At 29.8% G+C, this 22,573-nt stretch overlaps 1 protein-coding gene across 1 annotated transcript in view; it reads left to right on the top strand.

The window, feature by feature from the left end:
• Window positions 1-17,108, top strand: part of LOC129987666 (lipoprotein lipase-like) — a 58,707-nt gene extending 41,599 nt beyond the window's left edge. Inside the window, exons 4-6 of the mRNA XM_056095621.1 lie at window positions 6,697-6,805; window positions 12,410-12,532; window positions 16,861-17,108. Of these exons, the coding sequence (XP_055951596.1) occupies window positions 6,697-6,805; window positions 12,410-12,532; window positions 16,861-17,108 (480 nt within the window). The remainder of the gene's footprint in view (window positions 1-6,696; window positions 6,806-12,409; window positions 12,533-16,860) is intronic.
• The last annotated feature ends 5,465 nt before the right edge of the window (window positions 17,109-22,573 follow it).

The raw sequence follows: 22,573 nt of genomic DNA on the forward strand, positions 1-22,573 counted from the left end.
TCATTATCTTTCCGGTTTTGAAATCAGATTACATATTATATTTTATCATATCTACTTCTACTAATAAAGAATGTGTGTGTGTGTGTGTGTGTGTGTGTGTGTGTGTGTGTGTGTGTGTGTGTGTGTGTGTGTGTGTGTGTGTGTGTGTGTGTGTGTGTGTGTGTGTTTCAAACTACATCATTAAACACTTTTACAGCGGCACTTCAATCAATTAGCTTTCTTAATAGACAGAAATGTAAAATATAATTAGAAATGCTGAGAAGAGGGTTCATCGCATCGTCAATACCTCCATTCAGTCAGAAGATTGAAATATAAAAGAAATCCTCAGACATCATTCAGAATCTGATCTTCTGAATGATGTCTGATGATTCTGAATCTGACATCATCTGATCTTCAGAATCTGATTCAGAAATCTGACATCATTCAGAAAGTTTAAAGCAAAATTAGTCTTCATCTCCGCCAGACAATTAATCTCAATGGTATGCATCGTTAAAAAATGAAATACGTTATTTCATACAGCTGCTAAGTCATTTCATGAAATTTTAAATGAAATAGATCGATTAAATTTTATTCATATTTTTCACTCATCAAATGACCAGGTGAAATTTTGATAAATGTATTTCGGATTAATATTTTAACAGTCAGAAAAGCCAATATTGTGAATGAACAAGGTGGTCGCCAAAGGTGACTATTATCGAAAAGCTTTACAAATTCTACCAGTTTCTATAATGCATTAAATTTATCCAATAACTTTAACTGTAAAATATAATTAGAAATGCTTAAAAGAGGGTTCATAGCATCGCCAATACATGCATTCAGTTAGAAGATTGAAATATAAAAGAAATCAAAAATTCTGACATCATTCAGCGAAAAATAATCTTTCGAGATCAATATAGAAATGATCGCTCTCTAAGGCAAGTGAAGCAGAGAATTTCATCTATAGGGAATGAGAGGCCAGCTGAGCTTAGCAAACAATTATTAAAATTTATTTAGATAATAGAGGGATTTTTCGTAAAAACTTAAACTAACGCTGAAACCTCCAACTGGTAACAAAAGCTATATGTTATTATAAGACATATTTATTTAAAAATATGGGAAATCACTATTTATAATAGAAATTTCTGGCAACAACTAAAAAAAATTAATACATTTTGTTTTCGTATCATATCTGACATTGCGTTATAGGATGATATCAATTATGCAATGTAATTGAACTATATTAACTAAAAATTTGCCAACTGGCTATAAATTTGCAATTATATAACTGAAAGAATCCCCACACTACCATAACGTTAGGGTAAAATAAATGACCATCAAATATCGTGACAGCGCTCCCATAAAAATTATCTTTGAATTCTAATGACTCAACGTTGCAACCCCTACCGCGAGAGGTATGTCCCATCATCAGTAAGGAGGTATCAAACCTCCCTCTTTTACTTTACTCAAAAGGGAAGAGAGAACCAACCAACATATGGAAAGTTTTTCTTTGCCATTATTATGAAATCCTCCAGAATGGAAATTAAGAATGAAGCTGAAAAGGAAGTTGACAATGTTTTGAAACTTTGTGAGAAGACAATGCTTCATAAGAAACATTGCCTTCTCTCTCTTTCTTCCCTCTATCTATTGGTTGAGCATTCTTATGTATATTATCTCAAAAAGGGCAATAGCATAAATAAATGAAATGTGGTATTTGATCATGATACTAAAATTGTAATTCTGCTTGGTTTCAAATGGACGAAAAAGGCATATTTAATTTACCTTACTATATTAAGAAGCACAAAACACTCATGTGAAAGATTCAGTTTACTTACAGCCTTGCCCAGGATTCACAATTTTGTATGATAGTTGAGGGATATAATATCTCTCTAGAGAATATGCGAAAAATGTATGGGAAGATAAATGATAATAATGTTGGGTTTTTTTTTTCTTTACAATAATTGTAATAAAAACACAATGTCCTCATTGTAGCTAGCTATTGGTATAGAAAACTTGGAAAATATATTTAGCAATCCTTCTGGGATAAAAAAAATTATATTGAAGTCGGTGGGGGGGAGGTAGAATTCCTAAATAAGAAATATTTATGAAAGTATTTAATATAAAGGAGTGATTTCCCCAAAACTTTATCGCACATTTTCTAATAAAGGATTAATTTCAGAGAACTCTTGCACTGGAATTCGATATATCAATATCAACCCTTGTCGTGAATTTCGCATTTTTACTGAATCTATCTTGGCAACCTTGAGAATTTTTTTGGAAATTATTTCATAACATGCGGTTAATCGAATTTGGGTTTTAAACACATTTCCCCAACCAATTCAAACAAAATTTTTACATGAAACTACACTAATAATCAAAGAAGTTCCACAACAAATTTAATCATTTTTCAGTTACCACGATTACATGTTCCTGAAAGTAGAAACCGTCAGACGGTCAATCTCTTCTTGGATTTCGTTTAAAATTTAATAGCTGTCTGTTAAATCTGTGTAACAAATTTTATCTATCTAGCTCTCTTAATTTTGTAGTTATCGTTTTAACTTATATTCGAACAGTCGGGCTGACAGATTTCCTATGAATGGATTTTGCTCCGAATTTGGCCAAAAATAGACAAATTTGGTGTTAAGATCACATACCGAATTTCAACCACCTAGCTCAAATCTTTTTAGTGTTATCTTTGTCACAGACTTACAGAACGAAAATTTTTTGACTGTGTTTTTCAAACTTAGAGAGGTCTAAAACATAGAAATTTGTCAAAATCTGGAATTCGAATTTTTTGACGATTACAATGCTTTCTCTATACTACTTAGACGAGAGAGCAAAACATTGTTGTAGCAAGTATTAAAAAAATAAATCTTTTCTGAGAAAGCAAATGGCTAACTAACAAAAACCCCTCTTTTCGAATTAATAATGAAATTTTATTCAAAATAAAAAGCCAAAGTAGAATTTTATATGAGTATGAATGTCTTATATCTCTTATTAAGCAATTGCACGAAATTCAGCAAAGCAATTTACACTTACTATTTAAGAGAAGAAAAAAATATTAATAATTTTTCATAATGCAAAGTTAATTAAAAATTCATTTAATCAGAAATTAACTGATTTTTTTTTCATTTTTTTCAGCCATACCTTTGGAGCAAATTATCCGATAAGAAATATTTTTATACCATTAAAAATTCAAAACTCTATTTAAACTATAAGTAATAAATCTATTTCAGTTCCCTTCTAAATCTCTGTCATTATTATTAATTTTTGTTCCTAACTTTAATAAAATTTAATAAATAATTATCTATTAATTAATAAATAATTAATAAACAATTTGAAAGAAAATTAAGATATTTTTTTCAAGATGCAGAAGTTAATTAAAAATTCATTTAATCATAAATTAACTGATTTATTTTTCATTTTTTTTTCAGCCATACCTTTGGAGCAAATTATCCGATAAGAAATATTTTTATACCATTAAAAATTCAAAACTCTATTTAAACTATAAGTAATGAATATATTTCAGTTCCCTTCTAAATCTCTGTAATTATTATTAATTTTTGTTCCAAACTTTAATAAAATTTAATAAATAATTATCTATTAATTAATAAATAATTAATAAACAATTTGAAAGAAAATTATGATATTTTTTTCAAGATGCAGAAGTTAATTAAAAATTCATTTAATCATAAATTAACTGAATTTTTTTTTTGCAATACCTTTGGAGCAAATTATCCGAATAGAAATATTTTTATACCATTAAAAATTCAAATCTCTATTTAAACTATAAGTAATGAATATATTTCAGTTCCCTTCTAAATCTCTGTCATTATTATTAATTTTTGTTCCAAACTTTAATAAAATTTAATAAATAATTATCTATTAATTAATAAATAATTAATAAACAATTTGAAAGAAAATTATGATATTTTTTTCAAGATGCAGAAGTTAATTAAAAATTCATTTAATCATAAATTAACTGATTTATTTTTCATTTTTTTTTCAGCCATACCTTTGGAGCAAATTATCCGATAAGAAATATTTTTATACCATTAAAAATTCAAAACTCTATTTAAACTATAAGTAATGAATCTATTTCAGTTCCCTTCTAAATCTCTGTAATTATTATTAATTTTTGTTCCAAACTTTAATAAAATTTAATAAATAATTATCTATTAATTAATAAATAATTAATAAACAATTTGAAAGAAAATTATGATATTTTTTTCAAGATGCAGAAGTTAATTAAAAATTCATTTAATCAGAAATTAACTGAATTTTTTTTTCTGCAATACCTTTGGAGCAAATTATCCGATAAGAAATATTTTTATACCATTAAAAATTCAAAACTCTATTTATTCTATAAATAATGAATCTATTTCAGTTCCCTTCTAAATTTCTGTCATTACAATTAACTTTTGTTCCAAACTTTAATAAAATTTAATAAATAATTAACAGTTATCTAGTAATTAATAAATAATTAATATACAATTTGAAAGAAAATTATAATTTTTTTTCAAGATGCAGAAATTCATTTGATCAGAAATTAACTGATTTTTTTTTTCTTTTTCCGTGATAACTTTGGAACAAATTATCTGATAAAAGATATATTTATACCATCTTAAAACTCAAATTCTACCTATTCTATGAATGGTGAAACCATTTCAGTTCCCTGAAATATTTCAGTCAATTTAATTTGATTTTTTTTAAAATTTAAAAAATAATTAACTCGAGTCAGACAATTTTGAAGTAAGAAAATGTATTGGTATTTCGTTGCCGGGTAAAGGTGGGGCTCTGAATTAATCTACCATTATTTTTTCAAATTTTTAATTTTTAAAAAAATATTTTTGAGGGAAATTAAATGATTTAAAAATATTTTTGATGGATATTTTGTATTAAGAAATTTTAAAGTATATATCAATAAATAAAAACATTTGTACCAATAAGTGACAATAATAAACGATATTGTAACATAGAAGATAAAAAATAATTTGCATTTAAGTGTTTTAATCCCAAACAATGCCGGGTAAATTAATTATTTATGTAAATATCTGGAAGACAGAACTTCGCTCGGCAGCGTTTTTTTTTTTCTGTGTTTCTAATATCTTGCGTTTAGTTACGAATCACATACTTATTGCATTTGAATATTTTTCAATCTTATCTACATATGAACTGGTCATTTAAATAAAAAAAATCATGAATGCACTTAGTTTAGCATGTTATTCGAAACAATCTGCTATATTATAAAATTCGTTTTGCAGTTTATGTATCATTATTTGTATTTCTGAACTTACACTCAGTTTTACCATGTTGAAATCTATATGACATGGTGCTATATGACACTGTTAGCATGACATCAGATAGAAAAGGCTCTAATAATAAGTTATAAAAAATGGTTTTTGTCTGTGTGTAAAATCGATTATTTTCAGAAAAGACACATATTGGTACGAAATTTCCGGGGTTCGTTTGGATAGTGGAAGTTATATGGTGTGAAGAACGCTCAATCACCAGGCGGCAGTAGTAAATAAAACAACGACGTTTATTTACACGAAGACACACAGGACAGCACAAAGACGACAACTATATACAGCACAGAAGATGATTATCTTCAGCCGAGGCGTGCAGCAACAACAGCATACACAGCAGCATGCAACAGTATACACAGCAGCATATAACAAGAATCTACTGCAGACAGTAGCGCACAGCTTAGTTCAGCACTAGCTTCATTCCGTCGCTGCTCCGCTTAGCTCTGGAAGGCCAGTTTTTTAACGTCGATTCCGACTACAACTCTCCGATCTGGTTCACGACCACTCTTCTCTGTCGCTTCCGACTACTCAATTCACCACTGCTGGGTCACAACTACCCGATAGAGACGTTGGAGTTTAAGGAGAGCCCGCTTCCGCAGAAGCTATCTCCTGTAGATGGCAGGAAGTTGAGGAAATTAACTTGGCTTTAGTGAGTGCCATGGTCTTTCTATGTCAGCAGCGTGAGATGACTGGGCTGCTACTGGCGCTACTCTGCGAAGCAGAGTAGTCCCCTGATGGAGAGGGAGAGGAAGGTGGAACGCCGTCCAATAGGAAGTCAGCAGCGGTGGGGAAGGTGCGTCTGGTTGCAGTGCGGATCGGAGTGTGTAGCCGAGAGAGAAGGTTGTTTACATATTGAGTTAAGCTATTGTTCGTTCAGAGCCAATCAGCATGCGTTTACAAGGGTTGGAGTTAAGTTTGGTTTTACATGGTGGTTGATATTGCATAGAAACAGTATTTTTAAATGAGAAGTACATTTCTAGGTCTTTTGATATTGGGTTGGGGGATATATTTTTCGATAGCTTGAATGGCCTCATTTTCATGGTCATAACTACCCGATAGCTGCGGCTGCTTCCTTTTATAGGTCTCAGGAGGCGGGGCTAGAAGCCTCTCAACCAATCAGGAAAGTTCGAGGCGTATCTCGGTTTCTACTGGACGGACGGGAAAATTCTCGATGTTTCTGGTATAATCTATTTTGGCGCCAAAGTCGCCAAATTCGTCACCAAATGGTCGCCAAGCTCTGGAACCTCCCATGGACAACTATGCTGGGAAGCCGCATCATAGATTCGTAACAATATACATATAAACCACAAAAGTAAAAATATGAAATAGAAACACATTAGTTTCCTTTTAATAATTTTTTTCTTTGAGGTGCCACATTTAGAATTAAAATGTTTTGCTTCTCTTTTTTCAGAACCATAAAAAGGTATCTTTAAAATCTCTTCATTGCATAGGACACAGCTTAGGCAGCCATGTGTGTGCTGCGGCAGGAAGAAATATTCATAAAATAGGAAGAATAACTGGTTAGTCTTTATACTAATTTTGTTTTGACTTGTCTCACAAACAAAAAGTGAATTTTGAATTCATTGCTCACTTTTATCCAGATTTTTCAGAATTTCAAATTATATAGGCATAAGAATTATCGATAACTAAACATTACTTCAAAATCTTTATAACTTATTTACCAGCTTATTAAATAATTTGATAATAATAGCACCACTAGTAGAGATTTTGAGAAAATTCCCGACTTCATGGTCATATAAGGTGGTTATAATTAAAGTGACACAATTCAAACTCCTCTAGCCTTTTGGATTTTTATGAAACTTGATATATACGTTATATGGACCATGTAAAAAGGATTTCTACAATAAAGTAATACTGAAATTTTGTTCTTTAGGGGTGGATTGTGGCGCCTTAAAAAGGATAGCAAAATCTTTTTAGAAGTATTAAAATTTATTCCAGAATGTGATCAAAGTGTCCTCCATTGACATCAATTACGTGTTGAAAGGGCATTACAGTTTGTTCAAAGATAGCGCAAATAAACCCTCTAGGGATTTCAGAAACATGTTGTGTAATGCTGGCTTTCAACTCAGGTAGAGTCCTCATTCTTCCTCCATAAACACGGTCTTATTTGGAATCCACACAACCAGAAATCACAGGGATTTAAGTCAGGTGAACGGGTAGGCCAAGCATCCAGAAAATTTCTGGATATTACACTATTATCGCCGAAGATAGCACGAAGCAATTCTTTGACTTGGCGTTCAGTATAAGTTGTTACTAAATCTTGCATGAAGACAGTGGTCTGCAAACATTGCCGTTCCTGTAAAGCAGATATAGCCTGCTGTCGACGAAGTTCACTGTAACTTGCACTCGTGACAGAGCACGTTTTAAGTTTTTTAGGAGTGAGAGGTTCCAAAAAAATGGTCCGAGGATAAAATCAGCAGTAAATCCACGCCATGTAATCACATAATCAGTAAGTAGTGGTTGTTGGTACTGCACATTAGAAAGTGAAGCACTCCATATGAGGCAATTTCGATTATTAACAGCTTCGTCTAAAGACAAGTGCGCATCTTCTAACAATAGAAACATGCCAAAGTCTCTCATCAAATTCCATTCTCGCCAAAAATCGGCAAGCAATGTTTGGAGGTCTTGAAGTTGCAGCATTTGCAAAGCAAGTGACTCTGATTGAGCACTTGCAGAAGAATATGGTTTTTTAATCACAGCAGTGTGACTTCTACGACAGTTTCATTCGCTACCGGTTTCAGCTCTCTTCCTGGCAGCGCACTAACACTCCAGTCTCTTCAAATTTCAAAATCCTCTTCTTTAAATATGCAGATATTCATGCAATGCAGCTAAACTATTACTGCCGTTTGATAAGAGTTTTACCAGTAAAGCTCAGTTTTTCCTGTACGGGCATGTCTCTTTAAACATTTGACTAATTTGCATAAGGAATTTGTAAAAAGTGCCATCTGGTAGTTAAAATTTGAACTATTTTTTATAGCAGAAATTTTTTTCTCAGGTCCATATAACGTATATACCAAGTTTCATCAAAATCCGATAGGAAGAAGAGGTTCTAGAGAAGAACAGGATCACTTTAATTAAAACCACCCTGTATAATAATGGTTATACACTATAAATTAAAAAATTAAAAATAATTAAAATAAAAATGATTTTGTAATTAATAAAAGTGCCTTTTGAAAAAAATGTTTTCCTGAAATTTATTATCTGGCAGTGTGTATCATTTTAGGAGTTTCAGTCTATCTATTTTACAGGTAAATGCGTCATTTTTAATCACTAAATTTATTCAAAAAAATTTTGTTGTTCTTAGGTTTGGACCCTGGTGGAATTTCGTTATTTAAACCCTTCGAAAGAAATATACGTATTTATTATACAGATGCCCATTTTGTTGACATAATGCATACGAGTAACATATACTCTGGTAAGATTTTATTATTATTTTCTCATTTATCAACAATCAATCAAAATTTCAAGCTGAAAAACAGATTTTTATGCAACCAGTTATATTACAGGAATAACGAACACTGTTGGACATTCGAAGAACTTTAAGAACCATTATTTATTACTTTTAACATTATTTAATCCTTAAATTTGACCTTTACTGTAATTGCCAGAAAATTGAAAAAAAAATTATTAGTAACATGTCTTAAACAAACGAACCATTTAATATGGAAAATAAAACCAAATCTTCATATTTTGCGTCATGATGATTACAGCATTTAAATCTTTTTGAAGGTGAGGCGGAATTTTAAATTGAATCAGAGAAATTTTTATTGAATAATTCATTGAAATATTGCATAGATTATAAAAAAATTCTGTGGTACACGTTACGTTACAATATTGAAGAATTCCATTTTTGTACCCATTTTTAGAAAATATGCTATATTTGGTTCCAGCAAAACTATTTTAGTATTTATTGACATTTCATATCCATAATTTTAAATTCAAATTTAAACCTTACGGCAGCTGACAGCAAATTAGAAAGATATATAGTAGATTAAACAAAATATTATAAGGCTTCTGTAATAATATAAGTTATGAAACTAAAGAAATATGAGGCTTAAAAATATTTAGTTGGAGAATTTATTAAGAGATCAAGATACATAAATATTTGATTGAAAATTTTAGAGAGCATTATTCCTTGCTAACTAGTTGGTCACCAAAGGCGATTGGTTAGCAATAATTAAATCATACATTATGAAATATTTATGGCAACACGGAAAAGTTTTGAGATTCGTTACAGCAAATGAAAATTTTTTTTGTAAGACATATTTAAAAAATCTTTATAAATTATTTAAAATTCGTTAAAATAATTGTCATTAAGTTATAATATTTAAAAAGATATTTTTTTGAATTTTAAGATAGTTCTAAAATAAATTCTGTGCTATAATATTTTTATAGTTAAATTGAAAAATATGTAAATTTCATTCAGTTGATGACTAATAATTTTTTTAAAAATTTTAATTAAAATTATAGGCTGGTTTCATTGATTTTTATCGATTATCATGATTAAAAGTGTACTTTAGAATTATGCATTGATGGAAATTTTTAAGGTGCTTCTATTTTTAAACATTAGTGTTCTTTTCTGTAGTATTATTATATGTACAAAATTATAGATAGAAAATCAGGAAAATGCATATCACGATGAACGGAACCATGAAAGGATTCTTAAATGGCATGAGTAATATATCTAAGATAATTTTAAAATATTTTGCAGTGGAAGCCATTAATATCAAATTACACAAAATATTTAATTGAAATATTTTGCAATCGTAATCGCTATGATTAGTTTGGAGACTTGGAAAGATTCTTATGACGACTATAAACTTTATATTTGGCATTTTTTATATCTCTTTTCTATATCTCTTCAGAACTGAAATAATACAATAAATGGGGCCTATTATCCTGATGGCAGAATGTAGACTCTTCTATTAAATCTACCTCCAGTGTCAATCTATGTTGATTTGGAATGATATTTAAGAAATTGTATTTAGGCTAAGTTTCTTCTTCATTATATGACTTAATTCAAATAGTTTAACATATTAATACTACTTATAATATTTATATTTATAATATTAATCCTTATAATGCCCATGCTTATAACACTTATAATACTAATGCTTAAAATATTTATACTGATAATACTAATAATTATACTAATAATGTTTGTACCTAATAATATTTATACTAATTAATATTACTCATGACTCAATTCGAATAAGCTCAAATAATCGTACATCGGTAAAAAAAATCCTTGCTCAATAAAAAAAATGAGTCATTAATCTAAGTAAATTTATATATCTGAGTAAAAAATTAAAGCCTTTATTTAAGTAAATACGAATAGTTCGATAAAAAAAAGAAGCATTTATCGAAGTAAACTCAAATAGTTGGATAAAAAAATACCAAAGTATTTATCTAAATGAATGAAATAACCCCATAAAAAGAGGAGCATTTATCTAACTTTCAAATGGCCCGATTAGCATAGTCCAATGAGCATGCACGTGAATTTCTTGCATAGTAATATTTATCATCAAAGGCCAACATTCGGCAAACTTTTCTGGATATTCCAGTAGAATTACTCTGGTCAGCAGTGTGATTCTGAAGAATTACAGTATGTTGTTGAAAAGAATATATGGGGCAGTTTTAATGTCACTTTTTAACATTTTTTTTTTATTAATAATAAGTCAATCCTTGTGCACCACAAGTACAGCACAAGGCTTACAGAGGTAAGTTGAAACAACTACATACATAGAAAAAAAATGACTTTTTAACATTAATTAGCATTTATAAAACATATTAAATGATTTCAGTATTTTACAAGGATACCTATCGGTAAAGATTTGTACTAAAATTTTTTATTCAATAAATGGCAAGTGTATCATTTGAATTATCTGTAGCTTAAATTTTATACCCTTTCGACTACGAAAATGCATTCTAAAGCCCTATGAAGTGGGAAATTTATTTCTTAACTCTGTACTCCGCCTCTGGTGATCAATTGGTTCGTAGGCATATTAAATATACTTAATCATAATTTAAATATCTTAAATAAAAATTCATATCCATTAATCTGCCGAAAAGCTAAATTTAAACTTTAGAATCTCACAGAAATTATGAATTTGCTACTTTAAAAATCCTACACATGTTCTATTCATTGTGTTCATGAACTTTCTTGAAGAACTCTTCTATGACACTGTAACACTATTACAAGTGAAATTTTCCTGTTTCTCTATCTAACTTTCGCGGTATTGTAACTCCATCTTTTCATTCGTCATGTAAACCGAATCCTATGTCCTTAACTATCAAAACTGGAGGAAAGTCGAGTCATTAAATATGAGACAAAAGAAATATTTCAAAATATTTGAATTTCAAAACAACAATGTAATCTATTGTTGAAAATTAGGCAAAAAAAATTGTAAAAATATCGTCAAAATTCACGAAAAATTTGCTATAGTTAAAAAAATATTAAATTAATATCATTAAAAAGATTTTTTTTAAAATTTTTAATGGTACAAAAATAAATTTTGTGCAATAATATTTTCGGAAATTATAGTGGATAAACACTAAAATTTTGCTCGATTTTTTTATGAATGAGAGTTTCGAAAAATTCGTTCTAAGTACACATTTCACCCCTCCTAAGTATGGTTAACCATAATTAGTAGTTCTAACTAAAACAATCTTTTCTGTAGAGCACCAACGCACACATATATATGCTCATTTATTATTAGTAGAGATTATTGTAAGATTTTAAATTAGAGATTTAGCATTTTTTAGAGTAAAAAAATTGGGAAATACTATATAACTGGTTTTGCCAAGGAAATCATTATTCGTAAATTATATATATTTAGATATGTGTAGGACTATGAATAATTATAATTCTTCTAATCAAGTATAAATTATAAATCGATTCTTTAGTTAAATATTATGGGATATGCATGTAGCTAATAAAATAAAATATAAAATCAGATCAATTTAATTTCATAAAAAAAACAATTATCTGTTTCCCGAGAGCTGGATAAACTAAATTGACCAGACTTAATTTTGGTTAATCTAAATTTTATGCAACAATATCAATGAACAGTAAGCATAAGGACCTATATGATTATTTTCAGCTCGTGGACTTGGATATTTAGAACCAGTTGGCCACATTGATTACTATGTTAACGGTGGCGTCGATCAACCAGGCTGTGCTATAGGAAGTACATACAGGGTATTTAAAGGGAAGTCTCTGACTGGTAAATAAATCATTGCTAGGCGATATGTCTTATTGTTTTGAGATCTGAAATTGATAATGAAACAATATTTTTTCAGGAATTTAAATTAGAGTAAATCGTTGTTTTTTATCCTTCGTGATTATTCTCGTGATTTATCATTGAAAGATATTTTAATGGTAAAATGGATGCTAAACGATATTTGTACAAAAATTATTGAATATGCTAGGCATGATTAACAAGAATAGACACTTGGATTGCCAACTTACTTTTAATTTAGAAAGGGCATTTTGGATATATAATATATGATTGTAAAGGATTGAGACTAGGATTAGAAGCTTACCTTTTATTTGAAAATTTTGAGATATTCAATATAAGAATAAAAAGTACAGAGATTGGTGCTGGTAGCTTAGTTTTAATTTACAAATTGCATTTGGAATATACTATTATGATTAAGAAGTTAAAGACTTAAACCATTTTGGTTAATAAACCACATATGAAAAAAAATTTAAGTTAACTAAACTTGAAAACCCAAACTATTCCATGTTGTAAAGAATTTAATATTTATGCGTAATTCTTGATTAAAAAAAAACTTATTTGGAAACCCTATTTTATTTGCACAAAAAAAATTAGTAATTTGCATTCGGAAACTAACTCGTCAATTATATCCTTTAATTTATCTTAACTCTAAAATGAATAAGTAAAAAAAAATATTTATTTACACTGACCATTAGCTTCCAGTATTGACTTCTGTTCGTCTGTGTGAAAATATGCTTTTAAGTCTAACCTTTGAATCTGAGAACTCCAACAAAATAATCTCATGCGTAAAATGTGTAATGTCCGCTGAAATATGACTAATATTAGTATGCATAAAGGCAGCTTTTGACTACCCTTCTTTTAGAAAATTCATCTAAACATTCGCCACTAAATTCTTTCAAAATCTTGATAACGAAGAAATATGCTCAATACTCAAATATAATCCGGATATCAAAATTACCTCGAAATGCCCTTACATTAATTTGACAGTTCTTCCTCCTTTAAGTATTGTTAGGAATTTATAATGTAGCTTCATAGAATAATTAGTTCCCTCGTAGGAAAGACAGATTTACGCTTAGCTTTATGGGATTCTGATCTGATGCCGAATCACTGAGCCTCGAGCTTGGCGATAAACGTAGCGAGCATTTGGCGATTTGCGGTGAATTCGGTGACAAAATAGATGATATTAGAATCTTTTAGAATTTTGACGACAAGCTCATTTGGAGGAGATTTAAGATGATGTTAGTAAATCTTTCTCTGCTCTGTCTGGGAACTATTTAAAGTTGTGAGATCGAGCTGGAGGCAGTATCTTGCTTATAAAAATAGCATATAGAGTTTACTAACGCCATTTTGTGATAACGGAAATTTGTAAGAAGCCTCACATCCCTATCTTGATATACCACTAGTGCTCAATAACTCTTCAACTTATTTAATTCCAAATTCGCAGTTCTCCATCCCAAATAAAGAAGTCAGCTCTTTCCATTGCGGCATGTCACCGCGTCCTTTGTCATCCTACCAACATCAGAAAGCTAAAATCATTTCGACACCTCCTCCTGAATCTGCTCTTTTCTCAAGCATTCTCAAGATTATAAAGAGCGTTTGCTCACTTTAAAAGACACTCTGAATAAGAACAGAATTCTCGTTTACTTTCTTAAAATATCCAAAGACGGCAATTTACTCGACAGTACACAACCATCAAACTCTCTTCAACCCTTTCATTACCGAAACTAAGTCCAATTCACTGGGCTATGCAACCATATTAAAGCTCGAATGTCAAATGCTAATTGTTCAGAACAACGCTATATCCACATTTAGGTACATTTTATAATTCATCTTCGAGCACTTAGTTCTTAAAGATATAATTACTTCCATTTATAAAATTTATCTTTATAATAATAACATAGTTATAATATTATTTTCGTATACATAAATATTTGAAAAATTTTCTTTCTGCAAACCATCGGACACTAAATTTTGTTATTAAGGGCAAGGTGTGTTTTAGAAAATTAGAATTATAAAATTTGGTCGCCATTCGCAACAAAATTCAAATCTCTCAGAAAATCTTTTGAATGAAAATTATTTCTGCAGGAATATCTTAAAATTTATTTCAAATTTTTTAATGCTTCATGTGTTCTGTCCTTTACTATTGCTTTAATACAGTGCCAGAAAAATGATAAGACCAAGCAAAAATATTCATTGTTTTCATAACTGTGAGTCTGAGTTTTATACAGATATAAACATGGCACAGAAAATAACAGTTTTATTTATTTTTATCAGAATAATTGTAACGCATTATTTTTTTTTTTAATTTTAAAACCCATTTTTTTATTTATTGCACAGGTGAAAGTAAGAATGTAATAAGGACAACTTTTAAGTATTTATTGCTTTATTCGTTTTCGGCGGATTTTAATCTTTCAGCTGTGAATCTGCTTTAATCAATCACACACACTAAATTGTAAGTTTTTTAAAAATCAAAAATAATTAAAGAATGTGGTTTAAATTCCCTTTTCTTCTTTTAGCTAAAAGATTTAGCATAACTAAGACTATAAATTTCAATAATAATTTTCAAAAACCAGAGATAATTATACAAAGTTGATTATTGCAGACGATGCGTTTGCATTGATTTCTCGTCAAACTAGAGCCGTTATTAGTCAATCAACTCTTAAAATCTTTCTTCTTCATAACTTTGAAGAACTTTGGCCATCTTTGTACCAACCGAACCGTAAGTAATGCTCTATCAAAGCATCCCTCATAAAAATTTAATTAGCAGAAACATGAAATACCTCTAACTAATAGATATAAAATAGAACATTCCGTGTGAAGAAGATCGTCCACGTTTAAAAAACGAACTGAAGTGAACGGACTGTTCACGAGCCTGCGTGCTCTTGTTCCATCAATGTAAAATATGTTTCGTAACTGATTGTATTTAAGCCTTGTATATAGCCGTGTTTTGTGTGTGAATTGATGAAAATATGTTGCGTCTAAATCAAATAAATGTTTTAAAATGCAAGTGACTCTATTTGCTGAAGTATTCTATCATCATTTGAGTAATTCCCCAAATTAAAGAAGAAATCGGGTAGATTTAAAGATCCTGATACATCGAAACACTTCTGAAACGAAAGCAGTTGTAACATTCCGAATGGCTTTTGGTAATAAAATTAGCACAATTTCTTTTTTTAGATGAAATAAATATTAATATGAACTGATCAGATTGTTTTGGTATTATCGGCATGATATCCAGCTTGAGTCTCACAATATCTCAATGCGGAAAGATTGAAGAGGCCGTGATGATTTGGGGAGGTTTACTGCAAATGGTACGACATCCAAAGTTAAAACTAATTAAGAAGACTACCAAGACACCCTTGCAGAATATTTATTGCCGGAAGCTCCTCTGATAAAGTTGGAGACTATACCTCTGATAACATTGGAGCACAATAAGGCATTCATAAGTAATTCAAAATTTACCAAATCCTGGATTCAGGTTAATAATGTTCAACTTCATAAAGATGGTTGGCATCAAAATGCTTTTACCTGAAATCAATAAAAAGGCTATGAGGCATTTTGGAGCAGGAAATCTATGATTATGGTTATAAAATTTACATAACCAAAGACACTGAAAATAGTTTGAAACATCATAACCGTAAACTGGCTACTTTGATCCGCCGGAAGGCACATGGAAAAATCTGAATGACCGAACAGCTGCAACTACAACACTCGCGGGAACTGTAGTTGTGTTCTAAAGGCCATCACCGACTAAGGTACATCCCTTCCCTAAGGAAGATCCAGACCTCCACCTTTTCGTGTACCCACAAGGGTGGTGAGAACCAACCACCAAATAGGTAGCTTCTAATCCTGAATTATGAGGTTTCCCCTGTGGGACTTTGAAACATCATAAAGGACTCAAAATCATTTCAATTCTATGTTCTCTAGAATTATTTAATTGATAATAAAGGGAAGATTTTATATTATGAACAGTTTTGCAAAAAAAAAAAAAAAAAAAAATCTTCAGGTCTTAATGTTTTTTCCAGCTCTCCGCATTTATAAACTACAAAAAAGAAATTTTTCAATGAAGAATAATTTAAATAATCATATTATTTTGATAGATAGAGATAAAACTTTTGCAATGTGTTTAAATTTGCATAAACTTCAAACTTGAAGTTCTAAATTTAATGAAGATTTTCGATTGGCCTCATGATTTTTCCAGCACTGTATCACTTAATGTATTTCAATAATTCTTTATTTCATTTTGTTCTTTAAATTTAAAAAAAATTAGCCATTCTAATGTTTTATCTGAATTGTTTTGCGTTATTTTTCAGTTCAATCATTTCTAGACCAGATTCTTTGCAATCACTTCATCGCCATTGAGTATTTCATTAATTCCCTCAAGGACAATTGCAAATTCGTTGCTAGAAAATGCGAAAGCAACTCGGAATTCGAAAAAGGCAAATGTTCTTCTGGTATCATATCGGAGATGGGGTTTATTGCCAAGAAAATAAAAGGAGTTCCACCTACATCAAAATTTTTCCTGAAAACCAGCAAATCTCCTCCTTATTGTATGGGATAGAATAATGAAAATAAAAAACATATTTTATGCATCAGGAATTCTATTTTCTTTTAACATTAAATATTATCATAATTATTTACGAAACACTAAAGTTTATTATATACTGTAGTGAAAGCTTATAAGCCAGTTAACAATTACGCTACCCGAGCAATTGCTTTTGTATCGTGGTCATGTTACTGGGCTGCGAACCACAAAGTCCCAGGTTCTAACCTCGCTCATCCCAATTCGCCACATTGGTGACTTCGGACGATGAACCTTCATAAAACTGTTGTGGCGCCATCTACCCACAACCAAAGTCGTCAGACTCACTTGGCGCAACAGCATCAGCAATCACTCACCCACAAACACTCGCCATAACGCTTGGCGTTATTCAAATGGGTACCGGCGCATTAGAATCAACAGCTAATACATCACCACTCAACAGCCATGTCGTTCATCCGTCTGTAGTGTCGTATAAGCAGTCACTGCAGACTCACTGGAGGGAGAGTCTGTAGTGACGGCTTATAAGCCAGATAGCAACTACGCTCCTCGAGCAATTGCTTTTGTATTGTGGTCATGCTACTGGGCTGCGAACAAGATGGTCCCAGGTTCTATCCTCGCTCTTAACAAAACCACCAGAATACAAGTTTATTATATACTGTGCCATAAGCACATTGTACAACTTAGATATTCATATCTTTATGCAGAATATCCATACATTACTCACCTGATAAAGGTTTGGCATAGTTTAAAGTAAAAAATCACTGCATTTTATCAAACAATTCAGAAGATTTTATATTAATCCATGAGCCCAATATATTCACAGATTTAATTCAGAGTTTGCTTGTCTTAAAAGGAGTTACATTATCTGTTTTGGCCTGAATTAAAAAATATTGGTTTTTTTTTTTTTTTTTTTTTGTTAAATTTGAGTTTTTGGAGGACGATTTTTCACCAAATATAATCTTGCCAATTTTTATTGGAACCCTGTAAACTGTCTGTTACCATTTTTTTCTAATCATCAGATTTGGCGGACTACTGTCGAGGATTTGAAGTTCTGCATGGCTTTGCCATGCTTGGCTAGAAATCGGATACTAATCATGGGTCTAACTTCTATTCCTATAGTAATTCGGTTCCTTAATTTTTCCACGTTCTGAGTGTCTGTAGCATAATTTCGATTCTTCAGGTCTCTCCAAGAAAATTCGTCTAGAGAGATATCTGGAACTATTTATCATCAGGATTCGTCTAAAGTGACGAAAATTGTTTATTTCTACTAATCCGTTAATATGGATATACTTTATTAAGTAAATCATGCACATGCATTCTTGATTAAAAATATGTCCTGTCTCGATTAATTTCTTTAATCATTTTTTAATTGATTGTTCGTTTGATGGAGTGGTTAAACTAAAGATTGCAGTACGAATGACAAACTGTAATTGTTAAGACGATAAGTTGTCAAATATGGTAGCTTTTGTACTTTTATTAATTTATGGCGTGTGTTCTACTGCTTGACACGAATTGGCAGAAATTGGCAAAAACTATAAAACATGCTCTTTGGTTAGACCAACAAAGTTTTAATGAATTCCCTTTTGAATCGATTCTGAAAAGTTTTTTATCTGTAATGTTTATTTGGGTGATCTCTGGAATATTATCTTCAAGCTGCTCGAAACAAAATATTTATAACCACAGATCTTAATGTATTCTAGAGGGAGTTTCAAGAAAAGACCAAATATTTTTATATCATGTATTTTTATTAACATAAGGATAAAACGATGAATAAAGGTGAAATTATTTAAATATATATGCAACTTTTGAGGATCATTAACTCTCATATTGAAAAAGTATGCAAACGATATAAACTTAACAAAATGGAAATGCAAATAAATTAGATGTTAAAAAAAGGGAAAAAGAATTCTAAAAATAATATCAGGTGCTACTGCTATTTTAACGGACGAATCATTACTCCTGATGCACACATATCGTTTCATTTTCCGACAACCAATCTATTCAAGGACTTAGCTTAAATTTTGATACTTAACTATATTTTTATAAATATTGTGTATATTTTCCATTTGCTTTTCTCATAGGGTTTATTTAGTTATTTTATCCGCAGTGAGACATAATTCTAAAAACAGATATTCAGGCTCAGAAAGAACTAAAGCATGCAAAATTTTCAAAATTTAGAATTTGAATTTTTTGCTAATCAACGATATTTTCTCTTAATTTCAATATTAGTATAAAAAGCAATACAATAATAAAACTCTTCCTCAATTAGAAAAGAAAATCATCAGTTAAAGTTTCTTATATTTTTTTAAATGGTGAAACTTAAAACTTCTTTTAAAACTCAAACACTATTTCTCTATTCTCCAATGAAATTAACTATCTCTCTGATTTCAAACAAAAAAGAAAACAGGCTAATAGTCCCAAATCATTTAAAAGAAACTAACAAAGCCAATTTCGTATGCTGAAGAAGAAATTCAGTTTCTTTTTAAGTTAAACAGAATCGATACTAATTCAATAGTTCTTAGATTTCTGGGGAATAATCAAACGACTCTTTTGCTTATGGAAATGAAATCTTGTAAAAAATTATTACCATCAGCAAAAGTCAAAACTTGTTTAAAAGCCCAATTTTTCAAATGATTTTTATGTCCCATGAGAATGAAATTATTTGCCAAGTGTCAAAAATTACTTAACTGTCTGTAGAAAACACAGTGATTTTAAATATTGTTATTTTTATTTTCTTCTTTTTTTCCGTGAGAATTCAATTTCATCCGATGGTGTTTATGCCATTAATGATATATTACTTTTGTGATACAATATTTTATTTTAAAAAAATTAATGAATCTTCAAAAAGAATACAAAATAACATTGCTTTTAAAGTTTTATTTCGATATATATATATATATATATATATATATATATAATATTTGGCAATTTTCATGGTAGACACATTGATCCAGAGCTAGAATACATTTTTATATAAAGTTTCAATTCACGAAAGAGATCTGCTTCTTAGGGATTCTACTTGAAAGAAATCTTATAAAAAATGAAATCTACGATCGGAAATTTCAAGTTATCGTATTCAAGTTATTATATATATATATATATATATATATATATATATATATATATAATATTTGGCAATTTTCATGGTAGACACATTGATCCAGAGCTAGAATACATTTTTATATAAAGTTTCAATTCACGAAAGAGATCTGCTTCTTAGGGATTCTACTTGAAAGAAATCTTATAAAAAATGAAATCTACGATCGGAAATTTCAAGTTATCGTATGAAAACACTATTATTTTTAAGCATTTATTTGTCTTAATTAATTTGTCATTAACCAGTTTAAACCGGTTTGAAACAATCACTAGACTTCTCTATCGGTCTCCTTCTCTCTCTCTCTCTCTATATATATATATATATATATATATATATATATATATATATATAGATAGATAGATAGATAGATAGATAGAGAGTGAGAGAGACTCATTTTCAATTTTTCTAGCTGGCAAACAAAGTTTTGGGGTTCGACTGATTTTGAGATGAAAAAAAAAAAAAAACATGGTTTTTTCTAAATATCGACGCATGCGTAATCTGATAACCTCGTGATTGTTTCAAACTGATTTAAACTGGTTAGTGACTTAAATTAATTAAGACAATTCGTAAGAAATCAGAGAATGAATAATTTGGAAATAAAGTTGTAACTTTAGTTGGCGATAAATCGCCAATGTGACAACCTTCTGTATTATTTTCTAATAACCCTAAAAGCGAAAAAGGGATGCCTTAAAAGCGATAAATCGCCAATTTGTTGCCTACGCATTTTGAGGCTTCAACAATTTGGTGCATTTTGAGGCTTGAAAAACCACAAACAAAAACAAAAACCAACACAATGTTCTGACAAGATAATAAACATAAAAAAGAGACTTCATGTACTTTTGTGAAAAAAAAATATATATAAGTATATTTCTGGGGAAATCATAACATTTTTAACGTCCTTTAACAAACTATATTCTCTAAGAAAACATATTTACTGTTATATATTAACCCTTTATTTACTGACTGTACTTAAAAGTACCATTTAAATCTGGCTTATATCTTCGTAATATGACAATTTTTGCTGATGGTATTCTAAAAAATACAGAGAATGTAACCGAAATAGCAAGAAGTTAATAGAAGCTAAAAGTAGGAATTAAAAATATTTAATTAATAATTAAATTAATTAAGGTATTTCTATTAATTAAAATATTTTTCTTGGGCTCCCTGGGATTATTTTGCAAGAAAACTTAACTACTGGTGCAAAAATGAAGTTGAAAAATTGATGACAACATAATTCGGTAAATAAAGGGTTAACTGAAAATAAATAGATTAATAGATTGCAACTTAAACATGATTTATTCTTGAAATTGCATAGCATTTATTTGGATAATCGTTTAAAAAATACACAGTATTCTCAATAAGTTTCTATATTCATACAATAAGAAAACATTTTCAAAACGTTTCAACATTCAAGTAATTTCAATTGCAATTGCAATTTTAATTTCAATTGCAAAATCATAGCAGTGTAGCTTTCCTACCAACATTAACTACACAGTTTTATTGATAATCTTTTTTGCTGACAAAAATGTTCAAATTTGGAGTTTCTGAGCTAAAATGTTTGGTGAAAATTTGATGGTATAAGAAAAAATATAAAGAAACGAAAGGGAGAATCCAAAATAGGTTTGGTGTTGATAAACCTCAGTGTAATTATCGAATAAATAATAGAATAGCTGAATTTTTAACAAATAAATAGAAAAGCGTTTACTGTGATTACTTTGTATATAAAATTTCTTTCAACTTTAGAAAAGCAGTATCTTTAGATTTCCAGTCAGAATTTTAAAATTCCTTTTTAAATGAAATGGCTTTAATTCCTTTTGGGAAAATATTTAAATTATTTCGTTTAATCATCAAAACTTATATTATTGTATTTGGTACAATCATATTTTAAACTATGCAACAGAAATTCAAATTAAATATTCAAAAGCATTCTCGATTGTAGCCCCAAAGCTTTAGTAAAAAGATAAATCTCTAAAAATATCTGAAGTTTGTATGAAGAGTTCAAACAAAATCAAAAATAAAATGATTTTTCTATCTTTGGAGTGACATTTTTTTCCGATTCCCATTCAAGCATTTAAACGGAAAATCTACCAGATCCATTCAAATCATAACAGACGATTTTTTACGCTGAATTCGATTACCGACTTTGAACAAATACACTTTAGAAAATCGTTTTCGTTTTATTGATAGAAATGTTATTGATGATTTCTTCAAAATATAAATGTAGAGAGATAGATTTTCTTTTTTAAAAAAAAAACATATTTAAACTATCAGGAATATGAAAGAAAGCCATTACAGATTCTTTGAGCGAATATTTGTTCGCGTAAAAGCATTTCCGATGAAAGCGGAAACAAACTGTTGCAATGAATTATGTACAGCTGAGTTTGAT

Source organism: Argiope bruennichi, chromosome 10, assembly GCF_947563725.1.
Source record: "Argiope bruennichi chromosome 10, qqArgBrue1.1, whole genome shotgun sequence".
In the NCBI taxonomy this organism is placed as follows: domain Eukaryota; kingdom Metazoa; phylum Arthropoda; class Arachnida; order Araneae; family Araneidae; genus Argiope; species Argiope bruennichi.